Here is a 19,471-nt window from a genome sequence, read left to right as displayed (position 1 = left end):
GTGAATTCAAATGAGTTTTGCACGGCAGCGTTGCACGTGACTTCAAGAAAACAGCATCAAACACACCCTTGCTTTCTGCCAGTGTCACTGCAGCATACTTGCTTTGGAGCGATCCTGTCAGCTCGTAAGTCTGTACTCAAATTTCTTCCCTGGCGAAGTTTTATTCTTTGACCTGTGCTCTCGTGCCTGTCTTAAGCCACGTACAGATTTAGCAACACTGCCGTGCAAAGCCCATTTCAATTCGCCTGTGAAGTGATCTGATTGGCTAACTTCAGCAGCTGATAAAATGACGATGGTGCGAGATATGGAATTATTTATTTCAAATCATTTATCAGTATGACCATCCCTCTAATGCTCATGTACCTTGTTCACGTTGTTTCCGACCGCTTCATATGTAGGAATGCAAATAATTTGTATACAAATATGTTAACTATTGCTATCCCTTGGGCCTGTTTCCTGATATAGGGTTGGGGATGAGGTGAGATGAAATTATATAGCATGTTTATTTTACAGCCGGATGCCCTTCCTGATGCCAATCTCACTTGAGGAGCTAATGCAGGTGAAATTAATGGTGGTGAATGAAACTGAAAAGGAGATGGAAGAAACTGATTGTGGTCGACAAATTGGAACTGTCAAGTCATTTGCCTGGAAGTGAAAATGGGACAGCTGACGGTAGGGTTTGAACCCATCGTCTTCCAAATGCAAAACTTGGCTTCATGGCCATAGCGCATTAACGCTGCACTCTGTGCAAATGTAAATATCTTGCATAAAAGCTGCTTTGTAAATTTATATGGTGGTAGTGGAAGTAGTGTCTACTGATGTTGGATTAATACAGTTTCCATTGTATCAGTTTGAAATTAATATGGCCTAGCTAATGATAAAAATACAGTATAACCAATGAGGCAAAGTTAATAAAACTAAAAAAAAGAAAGATTGAAACATAAAAACAAAATATAATAAAAAGCAAAACTGAAATAAAACAAACTTACAGAATAATAAAATTTAAAAAAAAAACCAGCCAATCACTGTACTGACTGTGCTACAACAACACGCTTGGAATTGTCATTTACTTTGTGGTATACACACTACAGACAGTTTGTCTACCAAATAAAGATGGCCTTTAATAGGAACTGAAGAGAGTCTACACCTAATATTCGGTTAATTATGAGTGGATGGAGTATAACAATGTACATATCCAGTTCGAATCGAATTGGTGGGTCACAGTGTGATGTTTCCTTGTCAGCTACTGAAAGAAAGGGTAAAGGGCTTTTGTTGAGGATATCTAGCAAGCAATTCTTCCTCATTTCACTGTATCATGTCACAGTATTGAAGTTTTAAGCATTAATAGCACATTTTAAGACAGAGAATTTCCTGGCTTAAAGACCTACACTGTTGGTCCATAGAAATCTTTTGAGTCACTGTCTAGCGAGTTATCACAATCAATTGGAACGCCAATCTTTGTAGGGAGATGGCATCCTAAGAAAAAGGAGAAGAAGAACATTTTACTATACCAGTACTTAATCAATGGGATACAACCTAAAATATCATTTGTTGGATGGTACAACTGATTCAATGTCATATATTTGGAGTGGTCTTGTTTTTTTACTTTTTATTTTTACAATCTGTATTGCATCGCACCGAGACACAGATAGGTCTTATAGTGACGTGGAATAGGAAAGGGCTAGGAGTGCGAAGGAAGCAGCCATGATATTTATTAAGGTATAGCCCCAGCATTTGCCTGGTGTGAAAATGGGAAACCACGGAAAACCCTCTTCAAGGCTGCCAACAGTGGGGCTCGAATCCACTATCTCCTGGATGCAAGCTCACAGCTGTGCGGCCCCAAACTGCACAGCCAACTCGCCCGGTAAAGAGTGGTCTTGTTCTCATGATGTAAAAAGGTTAATACAGTCCATGTGTTTCGCAGGATATGCTTTCTGTGTATCATTATAATATAGGAGGCAGATAGAGGAATATCAACCATCACAACTAATGCATATTACTGGATTGCATTTATCTTCTAAAATTATGAGGGGCGATGGTTCACCTGCTATAGAATAAAGAGAATTATGATTTTAATGTTAACATTGATGCTTTCACACCTCATACGTATAGACATGATATTGGCTTTTGGGCTTATGCCATGTCAAGAAAACCAGGTGAAACTCTTTACGTTTCACAGAGAACTTTGTTCTGTGTCTTCAAAGGAAAATCTTGACTGTTCACATCTGAAGATGCGGAATGAAGTTCTGTGCGATGTAAAGTGTTTCACCTTGTTTTCTTGATACAACATAAGCCCAAAAGCCAATTTCATGTCTACAGAATTATGATTTGTTTCATATTTAAAATATCTGATATTTTCACTAAGAGAAATAAGAATACAATATTGAAATTTTTCTTTATTACCTCCTCAAAAAGCCATGACCCAAAGAGATCAGCTAGTTGTGCATAGAAAGAGGGCTGCTTAGGGTTTGTAGGGTGATGTCCAAATGGCCAGTAGTCATTGAAGCCTAGGCAAGGATATACCATCATGTCAGGCAGGTTTTGCTTTAACTCTGAGACAACATATTCGAAGGCTTTATAAATGGATTGCAATGATGTTCCAGCTTTGTTGAAACAATGGTTGCTCCTGAAATCAAGAGTTTTTATGTACACTACCTCTTAAATAAATGTAATCAATTCGTAGAGATTTAAATTTTATAATACTGATGTAGATTTTCATAGTAGCATCTATGCAATACTGCTTAGGATCATTTTTTGTTTTCAAAATTTTACGAATAGTTCATTTCAAGGAACATCTTGACTGATTGGATGTAAGACAGACCTAAATTAAAGTTAACTAAATTATAAATTAATGATGCATTGCTCATCTTGGAGAAAGTTAACTAAAGCACCTTCTTCAATTGGTCTATATCAGGAATATATGAACTCCCTCTCACAGAAGATTTGTGTCTGAATTTATGAGAAGGCTTCCCAGTTCATTTGGAATTCTCTACATTGACAGATCTTTGACATGGTTTAAATTTCTTTAAATTAACTTTTTTTTTCATGGCCATTTTTATGTACTTAAAATGCGATCTCTCTGAATTGTAAATTTATTTTTATTCAGCATATGGCACATCACTATTTCCAAAATGAAAGAAAGGCCTCTGGAGAGGCCTTATGCAGGACTTTCAAGTTGATGCCAAGAATCCAGGATCCCTTGGACCAAAGGCCAGCATGCTAACCAGTTAGCCATGGAGTAGGTACTCAGAATTAATGTAATAATATTAAAATAAATGATTAAATAATCATACCCACATACTCACTTGAGATATATTGTAGTCAATTGTATCAACCAGCGAGTTCAGTAAAGCATCCTTTATAGCAGGACCTTAGGGTGTATGCACCATTGCATTGCACTGTGCAAAAGACGACTTCACTTGGTTGACCAGAGTGCAGACCCCCTCTCCTCGATTTGGAGCAATAGCGCTGTCTCTCTCTTTCCCCACGCCTGTCTCCCTCTTCCTCACATGCTCCGTAGCGCTCCAAATCCGAGCCGAGTTGAGCCGAGCTTAGCCCAGAGACGAAGCGTTGGTCCGAGCTGAGCCGAGCCGAGTGGGATCGATGCACTTTGCACAGGAACTCTGCGCCTCAGTTTGCACGCGTGAGATTTTGGGTGTTTGAGAGGCCATGCTTTATAGGATCTCAGGGAAACTCTTGGACAGTGTGACAGATGGTTCGTCTTTCATTCCACAATCACACGCTGAAGAAGGCACCCCAAATTGAAAGCACATTGGCTCATCTGCCATGGCTGGTGCAAATCCTGTTTGTTTTAATCCTAAACTTGCAAGGTACGGTAAGTCATAATCACATAATCAGGTGGTTTCTCCACATTGCATTTGAGTGTTCTGCAACCATATTCCTTCCATTTCTCTTTTAATAATAATAGTTTTACGTCCCACTAACTACATACACAGTTTTCAGAGATAATGAGGTGCCAGAATTTTGTCCCACAGGAGTTCATGTATGTACCAGTAAATCTGTGAACACGAGGCTGACATATTTGAGCACCTTCAAATACCACCGGTCTGAGCCGGGATTGAAACACCAACTTGAGCTCAGAAGGCCAGTTCTCTACTGCCTGAATTACTCAGCCCAGCCCATTTCTCTTTTAGATCAATGCTTCGATCAGATAGAAATTTGGCTGATGCCAGTGGAGGTTGCCATGACTGGAGCCTATCTCTATTGAGATCTGCTATGTCCAAATAACATGTGAATTGAGAAAGCTACATGATTTTGCAATGTTCTGAAATTAAAACTTGTTCTCTTCAAACCAGTAGTGGAATATGATGTAGTATTGGAAGCCAATAGGAATAGGTTTATTTTTATCATACTCATAGCCCTATTTAATTGGACATCCACCAAACTCGAGTAGGGGGTATTCAGCCATATAGGGGCATAGTATTCCACAATGGAGTAAACCAAACCAAGTGTGGATCATCTTAATGTTGAAGCTGAGGACCCCCATGTCGTGCTGCACATTGTCAAGATGATGATGTTCATTGTATTTACTTTAGTTGCAGCCCTGGTGAGGTGTTCGACTAAATGACTAGGTGACTCCTAAATACTGTATGTTGGATGTTTGTTATGAGCAAGTAATAATAATAGTTTTACGTCCCACTAACTATATTCACAGTTTTCAGAGATGATGAGGTGCCAGAATTTTGTCCCATAGGAGTTTATTTATGTACCGGTAAATTGTCAAATCATATTTCTAGTTCCCTATTGATATTTTTGTTATTAAAATGAAAGTAGAGTACTTTGGTTTTTGAGGGACTAGACTGCAGTCTCCATTTCTGAAAATACTTACCGTACTCATGACAGCTAGCATGGTTTCATTTTTGCTAGTTGCTTTACGTTGCACCGACACAGATAGGTCTTATGGCGACGATGGGACAAGGAAGGGCTAGGAGTGGGAAGGAAGCGGCCATGGCCTTAATTAAGGTACAGCCCCAGCATTTTCCTGGTGTGAAAATGGGAAACCATTTTCAGGGCTGCCAACAGTGGGGTTCGAACCTACTATACGCAAGTACTGGATACTAGCCACACTTAAGCGACTGAAGCTATCGAGCTTGGTAGCATGGTTTCATTGACCTCACATGTTTGAAGCCAACTGGCTAAGGTACAATCATCTGTAAACAAAATTTGCTTGATGTGGTTGCAGGCATATTAGCGATGTACAGGGTAAACAGTAATGGGGCAAGAACAGAATTGTGTGGGAGTCCACTATTACTTTTCTTCAGTGTATTCATGCTGATATCTAGGATGACCTAGAAAGTTCTATTGCTCAACATATCATCTATGAGGGTTGCCATCTTCAGTCAGGAAACTCAATAAAGAAATTTTTGGATATCCCCTTGCCATAAACTGTATCATAACCAACAGAAAGGTCGATGAAAACAACCGGTTTTGAGTTTATTTTGGAACCCAGCTTCTATACATGTTGTCAGGATGAGGACTTGGCCCTAATTGATTGAAATCCTTCTTGCTCAATTAGTTCTGCCTCAAGTACTGCAGAGTCAGTTCTGTTTATATACCAATCTTTCAAAGAGCTTGTAAACCATACTCAGTAGAGTGGTATCTTTGATTTTCCAGGTTTAATGATGGCTATAATTTTGGCTTTCTTCAATGCATTTGGTATGCAGCCAGACTGGATTAATAATGAAGTCATCTGATGGCATAAACTCTCGGTGTACACCATGAATCCCAGAAGCCTTGTCAAGATGTTAGTTCCTTAATGGCACAGGTAACTTCATGATAAGTAAGAGATTTTGCTAGATGTGTTCACAATCTATGATTCTATGCTGTTTGTTGTGATGCAGTGGATCACAGCAATAGGTTTTGAACCAGTTCCACCCAACCTGTGTAGGAGACTCCATGCTTTTCTGCTAGATTTTTTAAAATCCAAGTTTTCAGCTGTCCACCAGTGGCGTATACTGAGGGCTACCAAGGCTATAAGTGAAGCCCAAACCTCAAATGTGAGCGATGGAAATCTAAAGCACATTATATTGTAAGCATCTGACACACTGTTCCATTTGCAAACCTTGAAAGCAATGAGAAAACACGTCGCACGTATTTCTGAGAACAAGGCTTCGGAGACTGATATTGCAGCCCAGACTCTTGTCCCTTCCCATCAACTCGCCTCACGTGGCTTGCTGCTGTCTGCCTACTGGTGCGGGGACCGGCGGAGGATAGCTGTGCTAGGCTTCGGTCCGTCAAATCGCCACTGCTAACTATCACCATGCGTTACTCATCGTATATACTTCCTCACCTCATCCTTCTGTCTTAAATATATAGATAACGGAGTGCTGGTATTTCACTCCCATTTACTTCTACATCCTTGTAGGAAGACTCTGCAGGGCTGCTGTTATAGGAATAATATAGTTTTCTTTTTATTGGTAGATCTGCTAAAATGAAACGCAATCTTTCAGCTTTAGTGTTCTCTTTTGTTGGTTGGAATCAAACCCGTGATCATGGGTCGGACACCACCACTGATCTTCCGAGGAAGATAATTAACTATTGAACGATGGGTATGACCGCTGTAAAATTCAACATTGTTATTTAACGATTATGATGATGATGTTAATAATAATAATAATAATAATAATAGTGCACGGCATCTACATAGGCTTGGTGGTGACCTAATAAGGATAAAATGAATGGCGAAGACGTCATAAACACCCAGTTCCCAAGCCAGGGGAATTAACAGTATGGGGGGGGGGTTGATTCTGAAAACTGAACCGGGGCCGTCGGACCAAAGGCAAGCATTCTATCCATTTGGCCTCAAAGCTGGACTTCAATTTCCTAAACCTTAGGCTACCAACTCGATTGATCAGGTGTTGAGTATTGGCGGTGGCAGAGGCCAGGGCAGTAGCTTGTGAAGCAGCCTTGACAACACAGCGGGCAGCTCCGTTGGCTGTTGGATGCAGCTCAAAATGCTTAAGGCTTGATGTTCCCTAAACCAACTATCGCAAAGGGGTAGCCTAAGTCTAGTGGTAGCCCACGTCTTGATACCAGCATACGCCACTGCTGTCCACATTGAACTCATATCTGTCAGCATGTAAACTGTGCAGCAGCTCATCTGCTATATCCTTCTCAGCTTTCAAGCAATTGATTGTAAGGCTCCTCGCTCTATTCATTCCATCCAGGGATGTACTTCATACTGATAACTGTACCAAAATATCTCTCATAATTATGAGGAGTCAGAAGAATCCAACCCAGTATGTTGAACAGCTCCATAGAACACTTGGTCCAGTCTGCCATCTTAAAGTTTCATTGTGGCCACAGAGTAGAGGTGAAAAAGTATACATGCATTCATATTTCAACTACAGTAATACAGGTCAGTGCTGTATATGAGGAAGTCTGTCAGAACTTTGCGAGTAGCTGGTAGTGTTAAATTGTTTTTATTTGGAGTGACTCAATATAGGACAGGATTATAATCCCGATTCTAAGTAGCCAGTCTAAATTGTAATACTACTTACTCACCGTTCATCTGCCAGTAAACTACAAAATTCTCTACATCATATTACATCGCTTCATTCTACTCTACATAAACCATATTTCTCTCTGGCTGCAAGCCAACTAACTGCTTCATACTCCACATGGTCTCGGCTGTGATGTCATAATGCCTTGCGCATTGTCTGTGCCCAAAGAGATCCAGTATCTTCTATCAAGTGGTAATTGGTTTAGTGGAAGTGTGTCCTTCCTTTCTTCTGCGATGAAATGTACAACTGAAGCCCAGCAATATGACCTTAGAATTAAGTCACATTCCTACAGCTGGAGAGAGAGGAGGTTACACTGTATTTCTCTGAGTGCATTCTGGACTTTGCCATGCTAGCACCTGAACTTAATTTTTTTGCTGACCATGAGACATGGGGACTCCTTTGAAGTCTCTTAATTTTTCATTATTTTAAAAATTTTTGTTGAACAATTTTCATTCCTTGTCCTGAAGGGGGTGAGGCAGGCCACCTAAAGGCCAGGTGATCTGGGCTGGTGAAGGAAGAAGTGTGGATAGAAGGAAATGGATGAGGGAGTGTGAGAGTTTTTGATTGTATTTTATTTATTTATTATTTCTCTTTTTATCGGCAGTGGGGGGGAGGAGTTGGATATTACACTGAATGTTACGTTTGTTACAATGTACATTATTTTTGACTGGTTATGTTCAGCATGCATAATGTGCCATTTCACTGTTCTATAGTTGCTGTATTTGGAACAAAAATGGCGCTTCGGCTATTAACGGATCAGTATAAAAGCAATTAACAGCGGTACGAGCTAAAGAGACAATAAATTCAACCGGCAATCACGGAAAGAACCACTTTTAGAAGGCGGTGCGAAAGAATGACGAGAGCGGATTATTTAAATTGATTATTGAAAAAAAGTCTTCCATTAGAAAAAAAATATCAATTGAGCACTGCATCGTAGAAAGACGGAATCGCGTAAAGAAACCAACTATTTAATCGGAGTCTTTAATCAACTGTTGGAGATAAGATCAAATTTACGATAACCCGCAAGACATCAGCTGTGATTGACATATACGTGAGATTAAAGACCAGCTGATAAGAAACGTCAAGTTGGAGCTGTACTACGTCACGGTTGGGCTCGGAACATTTTATTTGCCCGATACTGCACAACGTCAAGAGAGCTGAATTAAACGGAAAATAGAGTGCAATTCTAAAAGCACGTAAATTTCACGACGTTTCGGCGAGCAAGGCAGTTTGAAATAAGACAATATTTAGAGTCTTGTAGGCAAATTAGACGGACCAGAAAACAAATATATTGACCACATTAGCATTACTAAGCAAATTACCATGTATAAATCAACTAATGCCTTGTGTTATTCTGTCCTTGACGCAATGAAGACCAACATGATGTTCTAAGAAGCTGAGGCAAAGACTACTCTGGCTATGGTGACGCTTGACGAGATGGATGATCCAGGAGGACAGTAGTCAGCTGTGATGACGAGATGAACCCTTATTACTTAAGCCGAACCATGGAGCGAGGCCTGTCATCCCATGACGATCAACAGCGAGATGGAAGTCAAAAATCCAATAAGCAAAGATAAGTCCCCATTTGAGTCGTGTCGTAAGTAGAAAACCTTATTCTTTTGGTTAATATATAATGTGCGTAGTTAATATACGAGTGTGCTCTCAAGGAAATAGGTATTCATCCAAAGTTACCGTAAATTCCAAACATAGGCGTTAAAATACCAGTGAATGCCGTTCGTAAGTTTGTCAATATGATAGTGGAGAAGTGATTGATATTTTTCATAATTCGTTGTCAGTGAAGTGCTAGAGTATTAAGAGGAAGCTAATATTTATATGCGTGATGGCTTTAACAAATAGCAAGCGTAAAGATCGTATTTAGGGAGTGTTACAATGAAATATAGTGGCACAATTTTAAGGTTACGATGTGCTGTTTCTTTGATACTATGACAGTAATAATAATGATTTATATACGTGTTGGTTATGGCACATATGTTGCTTTTTGATGAAACAAGTGCTTTGAATATAAATGCTACGCGATAATGGTAGAGTAAAATGGTGAATGTAATTAGCATATGAGTTGCTAGTGTATTTTGATGGTGATAGTTACTGTTATTTAGGAAGTTGGTCATAGTATTTCTTCGAGAGATGGTAGTATGTGTAGGTTGCACATGCTAAGGTATAGGTATTGAAACGTACTGTTTCTGATTGCTATTTTATTCCCTAATATATATATGATACAGATTAGGATACGATCTTAATGCCATCACTATAGAATTAATTGAGTAAGTAGGATCTTCAGAAGAGCCGAGAGGTCACTTACGTCAATATTTAGGCCTTCACTGACATATCTACGACTGTTTTCATATATTCTCACTTACGGCAATTCAACTTATGATTTTATGGGAGCAATGTAAGATATCACTGGTAACTTAGACTTTCATATGTGGATTTTAGATGAGGATAGAGTCTTCCTATGTGTCAATTTTTCCACCCATGGTATTATTCGTTGGAATATTAATTGTAATACACTTGGTAATGTTATGTTAAGTCATATACGCACTTTAACTGAATTTTAACCATGAATTAAAATAATAATTGAATGATTTAGCCATATAAGCCTTACGATGGAATTAATTTGAGAATGCTTACGACTTAAAGTGGACTTAGATTTGCTTATATGGAGGCCAACTAGCACGAAATATGAAACGTTGAATAATTTGGAACCTCAAATAGAGAAAATCCCTAATGATCAGACATTAATCTTTTCACACGAATTTTCTACTGTGCGTGGGCATTGATGTGAAGTGTTTTAACCGAATGATATGCATTTCTGTAACTGCATGTGAATTTAGGTTCAGAAGAGTGAATTTTGATAATTTTGAGAAGCAACTTAGCTTAATATTGAGAGATTCCAAATCTTAATTAATTAATTAATTAATTAATTGAATAATTATTGACCATTTTCTTTGCGTTTTCCGCATTTTTAATTGCAATTTGAACATTGTATATAGTAGGTATATAGCTTATTTTACTTAAATCTTTTGGATGCATCCAATCATTACAATCGTTCTAATTATTACAATTATTACAATTATCCAAGTTTCACAATTATGTTGAATAATTTTACTTGATTATATGATTTATTTATTTTTCTTTTCATTTGAATCCCTTGGATACTACTTAATTATAATACAAATCTTTGACAGGCCAGAACTAGGATACAGATGAATGAGGCCTAATTTCATTTATTTGTTTGAGATTTTCCTAAACCTATTTTCTTCAAGGCAACGTCATTATAGTATTTAGATGCTGATTGCATAGGAAACCAGTCATAATGTAAATTATTTTTCAAGATAATCTACGTTTATTTCAACTCATACGTAGACAAATTTATGAATAAAAACTGAGTAGTGGAAACATTAAATTCTTTCAATGTCTACTTAGAATAAGTACTAGATATAAGCTTATAATGACTAATTTGATTGCGATTATGATGATGACATGTACTGAATTCTTGACAAGCCACGAGAATCTGAATTTTACGATAAATTCCGGTATCATACATGTACGGTAACCGACTAATAGCGAGTTGAAGACGTTCATCTACGTAGGTTGGGATTTACCGTAGGTCATCGGTGTTCTTTCTCACGCGGAACTCACAACCCAGGAATATTTGGCAGATGAAATTATTATTAAGAGCTAGTCTGGATACTCGTGTATCCCACCTGGACGCGGCTTGGTGCAATACATACATATAACTTAATAACTATAACTACGTTATTCACCAAATCAAGATGAAACAAGATTCTTGCAAGTAACAAGTGGAAAATTGAGTTACCTGGATTAAGGCTCATGCTGGGAACTACGGTACCTTAACGAACTTGCGGATCATCTGGCCAAGGAAGCAGCGCACGACAGTGGAATTAGTGAGTGTTACAGTAAATTTTTTTTTTTGCTAGGGGCTTTACGTCGCACCGACACAGATAGGTCTTATGGCGACGATACAGCAAAATTCCTAGAAGTGTTTTTATTAAGAAATTGAGAGATAAGAGCTTAAGAAAATGGCAGAGTGAATGGGATCAAACGACAAAGGCTTCAGTAACAAAATCATATTTTCCCAGTGTAACAGACTTTTCCAACATATTTATTTAACGCCAAATTTCACTGCAATGGTAACAGGTCGAAAAATTAAAAGCTTATTTTCATCATTTTAAAATTTTAGATACTCCCATATGTCCATGTAATAATGATCGAACTGTTGACCATTTATTATTTCATTGTGAATTACTTAAGAGAGAAAGAAGCGTTTTAATTAAAGATATTTCAGGTATGTACAGGGTCATGGCCAGTGAGCAAATTTACAAGAGGTTAGTCAAAAAATATTTTAAACAGTTCTTACATTTCACAAACTCAATAGTATTTGAACAACTGTGAATAAAAGGATGTATTTTTGTTTACTTATGTACAACGTAACAGCCATCGAATTAAGAATGTCTTGTCTTGTCTTGAGGATATTTATTTGGGATTCAATATATTATTTCCCAGTCACAAGTCCAAGGTAATATTTCACTTGTATCACATCAGGCCGGTCTCCACTGTTTAACATTTAACACCAACATGTTAAATTTAACATGCTACAGTTGACATGTATATTGTGATTGTGTCTTCCAATTGACTTTGCATGTTAACTCAGAATGTTGAGTTAACACTTTTAACATGTTGGCGTGTTTTCCGCTCCAAGTGGAAAACATGTCAAGTCAATTCGTTGTTCGTGCGATGTCGGCACAGCTTCGGCAACTTCCATGATGTTTCCATGCCAACACATAACGTAAACGACACAAACGACGTGCTCCTCATATAGTAGGATTATAATTACAATACTCCGCAACACTCCTTCTCTTTGTTATAAGCTACAAATACAGTACACGCACGTGTGTCGTTCTCTCTGCACTATACTAAAATGTAGAGTCAGAAATGGAGTAGAGCAAGGAGATTACTCTGGACTTAATTAATGATATAATAGGAAGGCCTTATTTGTGGGATGTCTCATCAGAGGAATACAGATATAAAGCGAAGAAAGCCGACAGTTTCCTGGAACTCGAAAATATCTATAATTGTTCCCGCGAGTAAATCGAAAAAAAATTAGCGTCCCTCCGCTCCCAGTACAGTCGAGAATTGCAGAAAGTTCAGAAAATTCGGTAGTCGGGAGCGGACGAAGTTTATACTTCAAAGTGGTTTGCTTTTGAAGCAATGAGCAGAGTGAGGGGAGAAAATGTGCCTAATAAAACTGCATTTCTAAATCATAAGAAGAAGCAACAGTGGCAATAACAAAGGCCAATTCCTCTTCATCTGAGTCCATTGTCCTTATTTAAAAATACTAGACACCATCTAAATGTATTACCATAAACTGATATGATGAACTACCTGTATATAAACAAAGGATGTCAAGTTTAACATGTTTATTAAGTGTGGACACAATGTTAAATGAAACAGTTTTTGACATTTAACATTTAACATGCTAATGGTGTCACCAGTTAACATTTAACACTTTTAACATTTAACATGTTGTTGTTAAATGTTAATCAGTGGAGACCGGCCTATCAACACACATTTACATAATTAATTATCGTTTTAGACACAAATACACTTAGATAGACAAACTGAAAAAGGTACTATTGTGTCTTTTGTGTGTAGATCCATGAAAGTATGACACTATATACGCAGTTCGAATACACAGATATTTTATGGTTCTTTAGCAGCATTAACGTAATACACTGTACAAGATTAGGACTAAGGAAAACTCTTGGGGCGAGATACACTCACCAGGAACGTATAGAAATGCCACTTCGCAAACATGTCGGAAAAAACAACTGAAAATCTAGAGCGTAACTACAATTTGATATGAGTGTTATCAAGGTACTCGTTTAAAATAGCAATAATAATAGGTGAAGGTTGAGACAGCAAGACTGATAGTCGTGTAGGTAAAGGTACGTGTTCTTTAATTAATGTCTGCATTAAAATTGCCTGGTGGTGTGCATATTGGGGGCATTGGAAAAATAAATGGTCGGTGTCGCCATAATGTTCTCCACAGGAACAAGTTGGGTCATTCGTAATGTGAAATCGAGATAAGTATACAGGGGTTAATGAATGATTAAAGCGTAATCTAATTATATTAGTGATGTGACGTCGTGTGTACTTACCGTTTGCAAACCACAGGAGTGTGGGAATATTCGGTTGAATTTGGTAATAATATTGGCCTATCGTACCAGCTGATATACGCCATTGTGTGTACCATGCGTGTTGAGCTTCATGTTTAATACATGGAAGGAAATCTGAGACTGGAATTTTGATTTGTAATAAGTTCGTGGTATCTCCACTAGCCTCTTTGGCTGCTATATCGGCCATGTCGTTGCCTACGTGCTGACTTTAATCCATAATCATGTTATAACAAAGCCAGATGTTTCCAGTTGATAAAGGAGATGTTTAACTTCGTAGACATATGTATTTTGACTGTGGGAGAAAGATTATAGAGCTTGTAGCACACTTTGAGAATCGCTAAATATATTTATTTTTCTGGAATGCAATTGTTGGACATATAATAGAGCTTGATATATGGCATATACCGTAGTTCTGCTGTAAAGATAGTTAAATTATTAGGCAACGGATATTTAAAGCTAGTTTGTGTTTGTGGATCAAAAAATGCTGCTCCAACTCCAGTACATGACTTTGACCCATCGGTAAAAATGTGATAATCTGGTGAAGTAATTAAACTTTTAAATTTCTTATGAGGGTATGGTATGAGGTTAGGTGCATGCATTGTTTGATTCGAAGAATCAAAAGGTACAATGATAATTGATGGACGGAATGTTTGAATATCGTAGCTATATGAGTACATATTTAAGCGTGGTGTTCGTAATATAATCTCAGCAATATGGTGCATTTCAGCATATGCCATATATATGGCGGGGTACTGATGAATAGGTGGAGGTCGCTGTTGATAGTATTCATATAATAATTTTAATTTGGGGACGATAAGAGAGTTCGATCTGCTAATATGTTTAAGTAGAAATTTTTTCGAAATTTTTATCCTTCGAATGGGCAGCGGTTCTTCTGTATTTTCCACTAATAAAGCGTTAGTAGGTGTTGTTCGGAGGGTACCCACGCTGATACGTAATGCAGAAAATTGTAAATGATCTAAGGCTAATAAACTGTTTTTAGAGGCTAAATCGATAATATGTGCACTATAATCAAGTGTGGAACGGATAGTTGCACGATATAATTGTAATGCTGACAAGGGGTCAGCTCCCCATGTACGTTTCGTTACCGTTCGTAATATGGTGATATAGTGATCAGATTTCCTAATTAAAGACTGTATTTGGGGTTGCCATGTAAGTCTTTGGTCTCTATAGACGCCTAAATATAAGTGTTGTGGGACAAAGGGGATGCTATAAGTATCAAAAGTAATAGGACTTCTATCAAAGGTTCGTTTATTAGTAAAAATCATCGCTGCACACTTAGATAAAGAAAGAGAAAGTCCGTGGGTCGTTAACCATCGAAAAACTAAACTCAAAACATGATATATTGTGGCTCTACAATTGTCAGTGTTTGGGTGGGAATAATAAATGATATAGTCATCCGCAAAGGCTAGAATTCGAGCATGCGGTGTCACAATAGATTTTAGATCTTTCATATAAAGAGCAAACAAAATTCCACTTAATATCGATCCATGTGGTAATCCCTGTGATGTATATCGGCTTTCAATTGTGTGTTGAATTGATTTGATGGTTAACCGACGGTTGGTGAATAGTTGATTTAAAATAGAAAGAAATCTGATGGGGAATCCATAAATAATTAATTTCTCCCAGAGGATATGCAATAACACAGCATCATAGGTGCCTTTAATATCTAAAAAGACTGCAACGGTAGATTGTCTCCTCCATTTTGCGAATAAAATATCGAGTAGGAAAATAATGATAGGTTCCTGTGTACTATGAACACGTCTAAAAGCGAATTGATACTTAGGTAATAACGAGTGATGTTCTAATAACCATGCCATTCGTTTCATGAGGATTTTACAGAAAACTTTTCGTATACATGATCCCAGTACAATGCCACGAAAATTTTCAGGGTCTGTAGGTCGTTTTGTGGGTTTCAAAATAGGGGTTATGAAAAAATCGTTCCATGTTATTGGTACTTGTAACGACTCAAGAATACCATTGTAATATTGTAGTAAATAAAGTTGGACGTGGGGGGGGAAGGGCCTTTAGCATAAGATAAGTAATGGCGTCAGGTCCTGGTGATGAACTATTAACGGTGCATAATACAGATTGAAGTTCATTATATGTAATTGGGTTTAATAATGAAGTAAATTGACGAGAATTGTCCATTGAGTTAGGTAGAAAGGGAGGATTTACTGATACTGGGGTGAGGGGATATAGAAAGTCTTCTCAAACTTGTCGCGGATATGAAAAATGAGTTTGGTATTGGAATGTTCTAGTTATTATGCGGATAACGTTCCAGAATTTCGCGGCTGGTAACTGGGGAGTTAGAGTAGAAATAAAGGATTGCCAAGCTTTTCGTTTTTTGGCATTAAAGACAAGCTTTGTTTTTGCTATATGATTTCGTAACTGGAAATAATGATGCTGGGTCATGGATTGGCGATATTGTTTAAATAATTGTTTTCTCTTATGAATGAGATCGTGGCATTCTTTATCCCACCATTTTATTTCGTACTCCTGTTCGTTATCTTAAGCGGTCTACACGGATGAAACATATTTAAATATTGGGTTAAATAAGGGAGTAATAGGTGACTCGTGTTCCTGCTGTAGAATGTGATTGAGATAGGATTGATAATTTAAAATATTGAAATTTTTATAGGACCGGACATTACTTGTGAAGGAAGGTGGCGTATACTGGGAAGTTATTGGCCGATTACCATATGTTATAACAATTGGGAAGTGGTCACTGGTGTAGGTGTCGGATAATGTGTGCCAGGTGGTTATAGGAACCATATTTGTACGGCATAATGTAAGGTCCACGGCACTGGGTGGGGATCCAGGCGGAGTTAAACGGGTTGGGGAACCATCATTTAAAATAAACAGATTCTGATGATTGGAGGTAATAAGTAAATTGGAGCCTTTTATCGTGTGAATTGTACACCCCCACTCGGTGTGGTGGCAATTGAAATCACCGAGAATAAAAAGGTGTTGGAATTGTGCGAATTGCTGGAAAAATTGCGTCCATTGATTTTGAGTAACGTAAATGCGAGGGGGGGGGGCAATAAATATTTATAAAACAAGTATTATGGTGAATGATCCCTACTGCATACGTGTGTGGAATAATATATTGCAAAGATAGTTGTGTGAAGTGTAGTGAATCTTGTACACATGTGGCTACTCCATCAAAACAATTACCATCGTATCGGAATACTTGATAACCTCTTATTAATCTGGAAGAAAAATATGGTTGAAACCACGTTTCTTGTAAGAAAACAATATTAGCTTGCGTTTCATTTATGAGAATTTGTAATTCATGTCGTTTAGAGGTGGCACTTCGACAATTCCATTGTAATAATTGAATCATACTAGAATGTTCATTATATGATCTCTGAGTTTATATAGAACATGGTGTATCTGTGGCTCATGGCTCATACTTTGGAGTAACATTACCAGCAATTGCTGGATTTCCTGATGAAGTCGTTCCTTCGTAGGAGGATGGTTTATGCCTTGTGGGGCTGCAGAAAGTGGCTGCCCATTAGATTGTGACGAACTTGATGGGTCTGGTAATTGCATAGGTTGCTGCATTGTACTTGTTGATGGGATAGAATTGACTGGAACCAAATGCTCATTTCGCAGTATGGCCAAATATCCCTGCTTATCAAAGCCGGGCTCAGGTGCAGAAGGGGAGATTGCATGATGACTTGAGTAAACTTACGTTTACGGGGATTAGATGTCGGGGGGGATGGAGGATGCGATGGCAACGGAGGGAATTGATTTTCCTGTTGCTCAGAATGATAAATTGGAAGGGCGGTTCGAGCTTTAGCTTCGGTAAAAGACAGATATTCGGTGCTCATTAACCGTTTAATTTGAACCTGATACTTGTGTTCAGGACAGATTGAGGAACCCGTTACATGATTTTTCTTACAGTAAACACATTGCGTGAATTGCTCAGTACAAGCCTGGGTTTCATGCTGCTGAGAACATTTTCCACAACGTGCATTTTTGGCCTGACATTGTCGTATTACATGTCCATAGCGCTGGCATTTGCGGCAGCGGATTGGCGAAAACATATAGGGTTCAACTTCCACATAAACCTTATACAAGGCAACATGGGATGGAAGCGTTTGTGCCCTGAAAACTATTTTAATAGAACCCGTGGGGATGTATTGGGTTTCTCCATCTTGAATTGCGCGACAATTAAGTCGTTGAACGCTCTTAACTGGTACTTCAGATACCAAGTATTGTAGAATTTCTTCATTAGTTAAACCTTTTTCTACTCCCCGAATTATTCCTACTCGCAACACTTGCGAAGATGGAATATAGGCTTTAATTTTTAGGGTTTCAAGAATAGGGCTGCTCAAAAAGTCATTGGCTTGAGAAGCCGTATGGAAAGTGACTTGAAGTCTATTTCGTCCCTTACGTTGGATCGATTTGACGTTTAACTTAGTTTCATAGAATCGACGACCAAGTGCCATAGGGTGTAAACTACCGGTGTTTTGTTCGTTACTGGATTCCACGAATACAACATATGGTCCATGGTGAAAGCGATTATAATATTCCCGGGGGGGGGGAACTACTTTTGCCACCTCGGGTTGTTTGTTAAGTTGTTCTGTATTAGGACGATCTGACACTTCCATATTACGACGCTGAGAATCAGTCTCAGTTGACTGAGAGCCTTGCATTTGTCTCATATTACTAGGTGAATCAGTTATGGATTCCTCATCCATGGGTATGACAATCTTACGTTCCACTCGTAATTTAGACCCGGACAATACTAACGTTCCTCCACTGTCGGCCTCCATGGTTCACCACTGCTTCACTACACATAAGCGAACACAATTGATTACCACTGCCGCGCACAACTGACCCGCACAAACAAGGTAGTATACCGCACGACGATTCAAGTAGAACTGATGAAATTAAGAATGTAATTACATTTGTAATATGATTACTCAGGCCGTTGCCTACGAGATACACAAGGCCGGGAAATACAGCACTCTAGAGGCGGAAAACTATCGATAGTGCTAGTTTGCCGCCTCTACACCACTCTAAACTTGTCCTCGAGATACTTCCGACAAGCGCCGCTAGAGTTCTCTTTACTATTCTGTCTCGCCCGCTCATTGCAACACGTTGGTTTGCGAAAAACTATAAAATTTAATTAAAACTAGTAATTTCAGAGGACACCAAACTGATATAAGATAAAAAATAGACTAAGAGCAATGGTATGACGTATTTTTCTAGAACGTAGGCCTTTGTCTCACACTATTGTACCATTACGTTACAATTGACATCAGTTGACATGAAGATAGATCGGAAGAAAAATGGCGCAGATCAGTTTCAAGCGTTAAGAATGCACGGAATAACTTTCTGTGACAAGTTGACCGCAACTAGGAGGCAGTCCCTGGCGAGATGGAAAGGAAACTATGAGAAATGAACCATTGTACGTAAAAAAATTGGAAAAACGTTCTATTATTATCTACCTTGGCAATAAGATTTCATCAGAAACGAACTGTGAATTGCAATTACCTAACCAGAAGAACAACTATTATAATCAATACAACCATATTAGAGTCCATACGAAGGAAGAATCTAGAAACAAACTACTGAAAAATACGTAAAAACGGCAGGGAAGCACTTATAATACATTTCAAATACTGTGCCGAAGAAGAGGTATCGGAATGCGGCAATCGTGAATAAGGCCTAAACTGCCTTAGTAAACGGCCAGAGTTC

General features: G+C 38.3%; 1 protein-coding gene across 1 annotated transcript in view; it reads right to left on the bottom strand.

Annotated features, from left to right (window-relative positions):
- The window catches only part of LOC136857010 (acid sphingomyelinase-like phosphodiesterase 3b), a 52,685-nt gene extending 34,142 nt beyond the window's left edge, over positions 1–18,543 (bottom strand). Inside the window, exon 1 of the mRNA XM_067135351.2 lies at positions 18,319–18,543. Within this exon, the coding sequence (XP_066991452.2) occupies positions 18,319–18,543 (225 nt within the window). The remainder of the gene's footprint in view (positions 1–18,318) is intronic.
- Positions 18,544–19,471: the final 928 nt, after the last annotated feature.

The sequence above is a fragment of the Anabrus simplex genome, chromosome 1, assembly GCF_040414725.1.
Source record: "Anabrus simplex isolate iqAnaSimp1 chromosome 1, ASM4041472v1, whole genome shotgun sequence".
Classification (NCBI taxonomy): Eukaryota; Metazoa; Arthropoda; class Insecta; order Orthoptera; family Tettigoniidae; genus Anabrus; species Anabrus simplex.
This window is presented reverse-complemented; position numbering and strand designations above follow the sequence as displayed.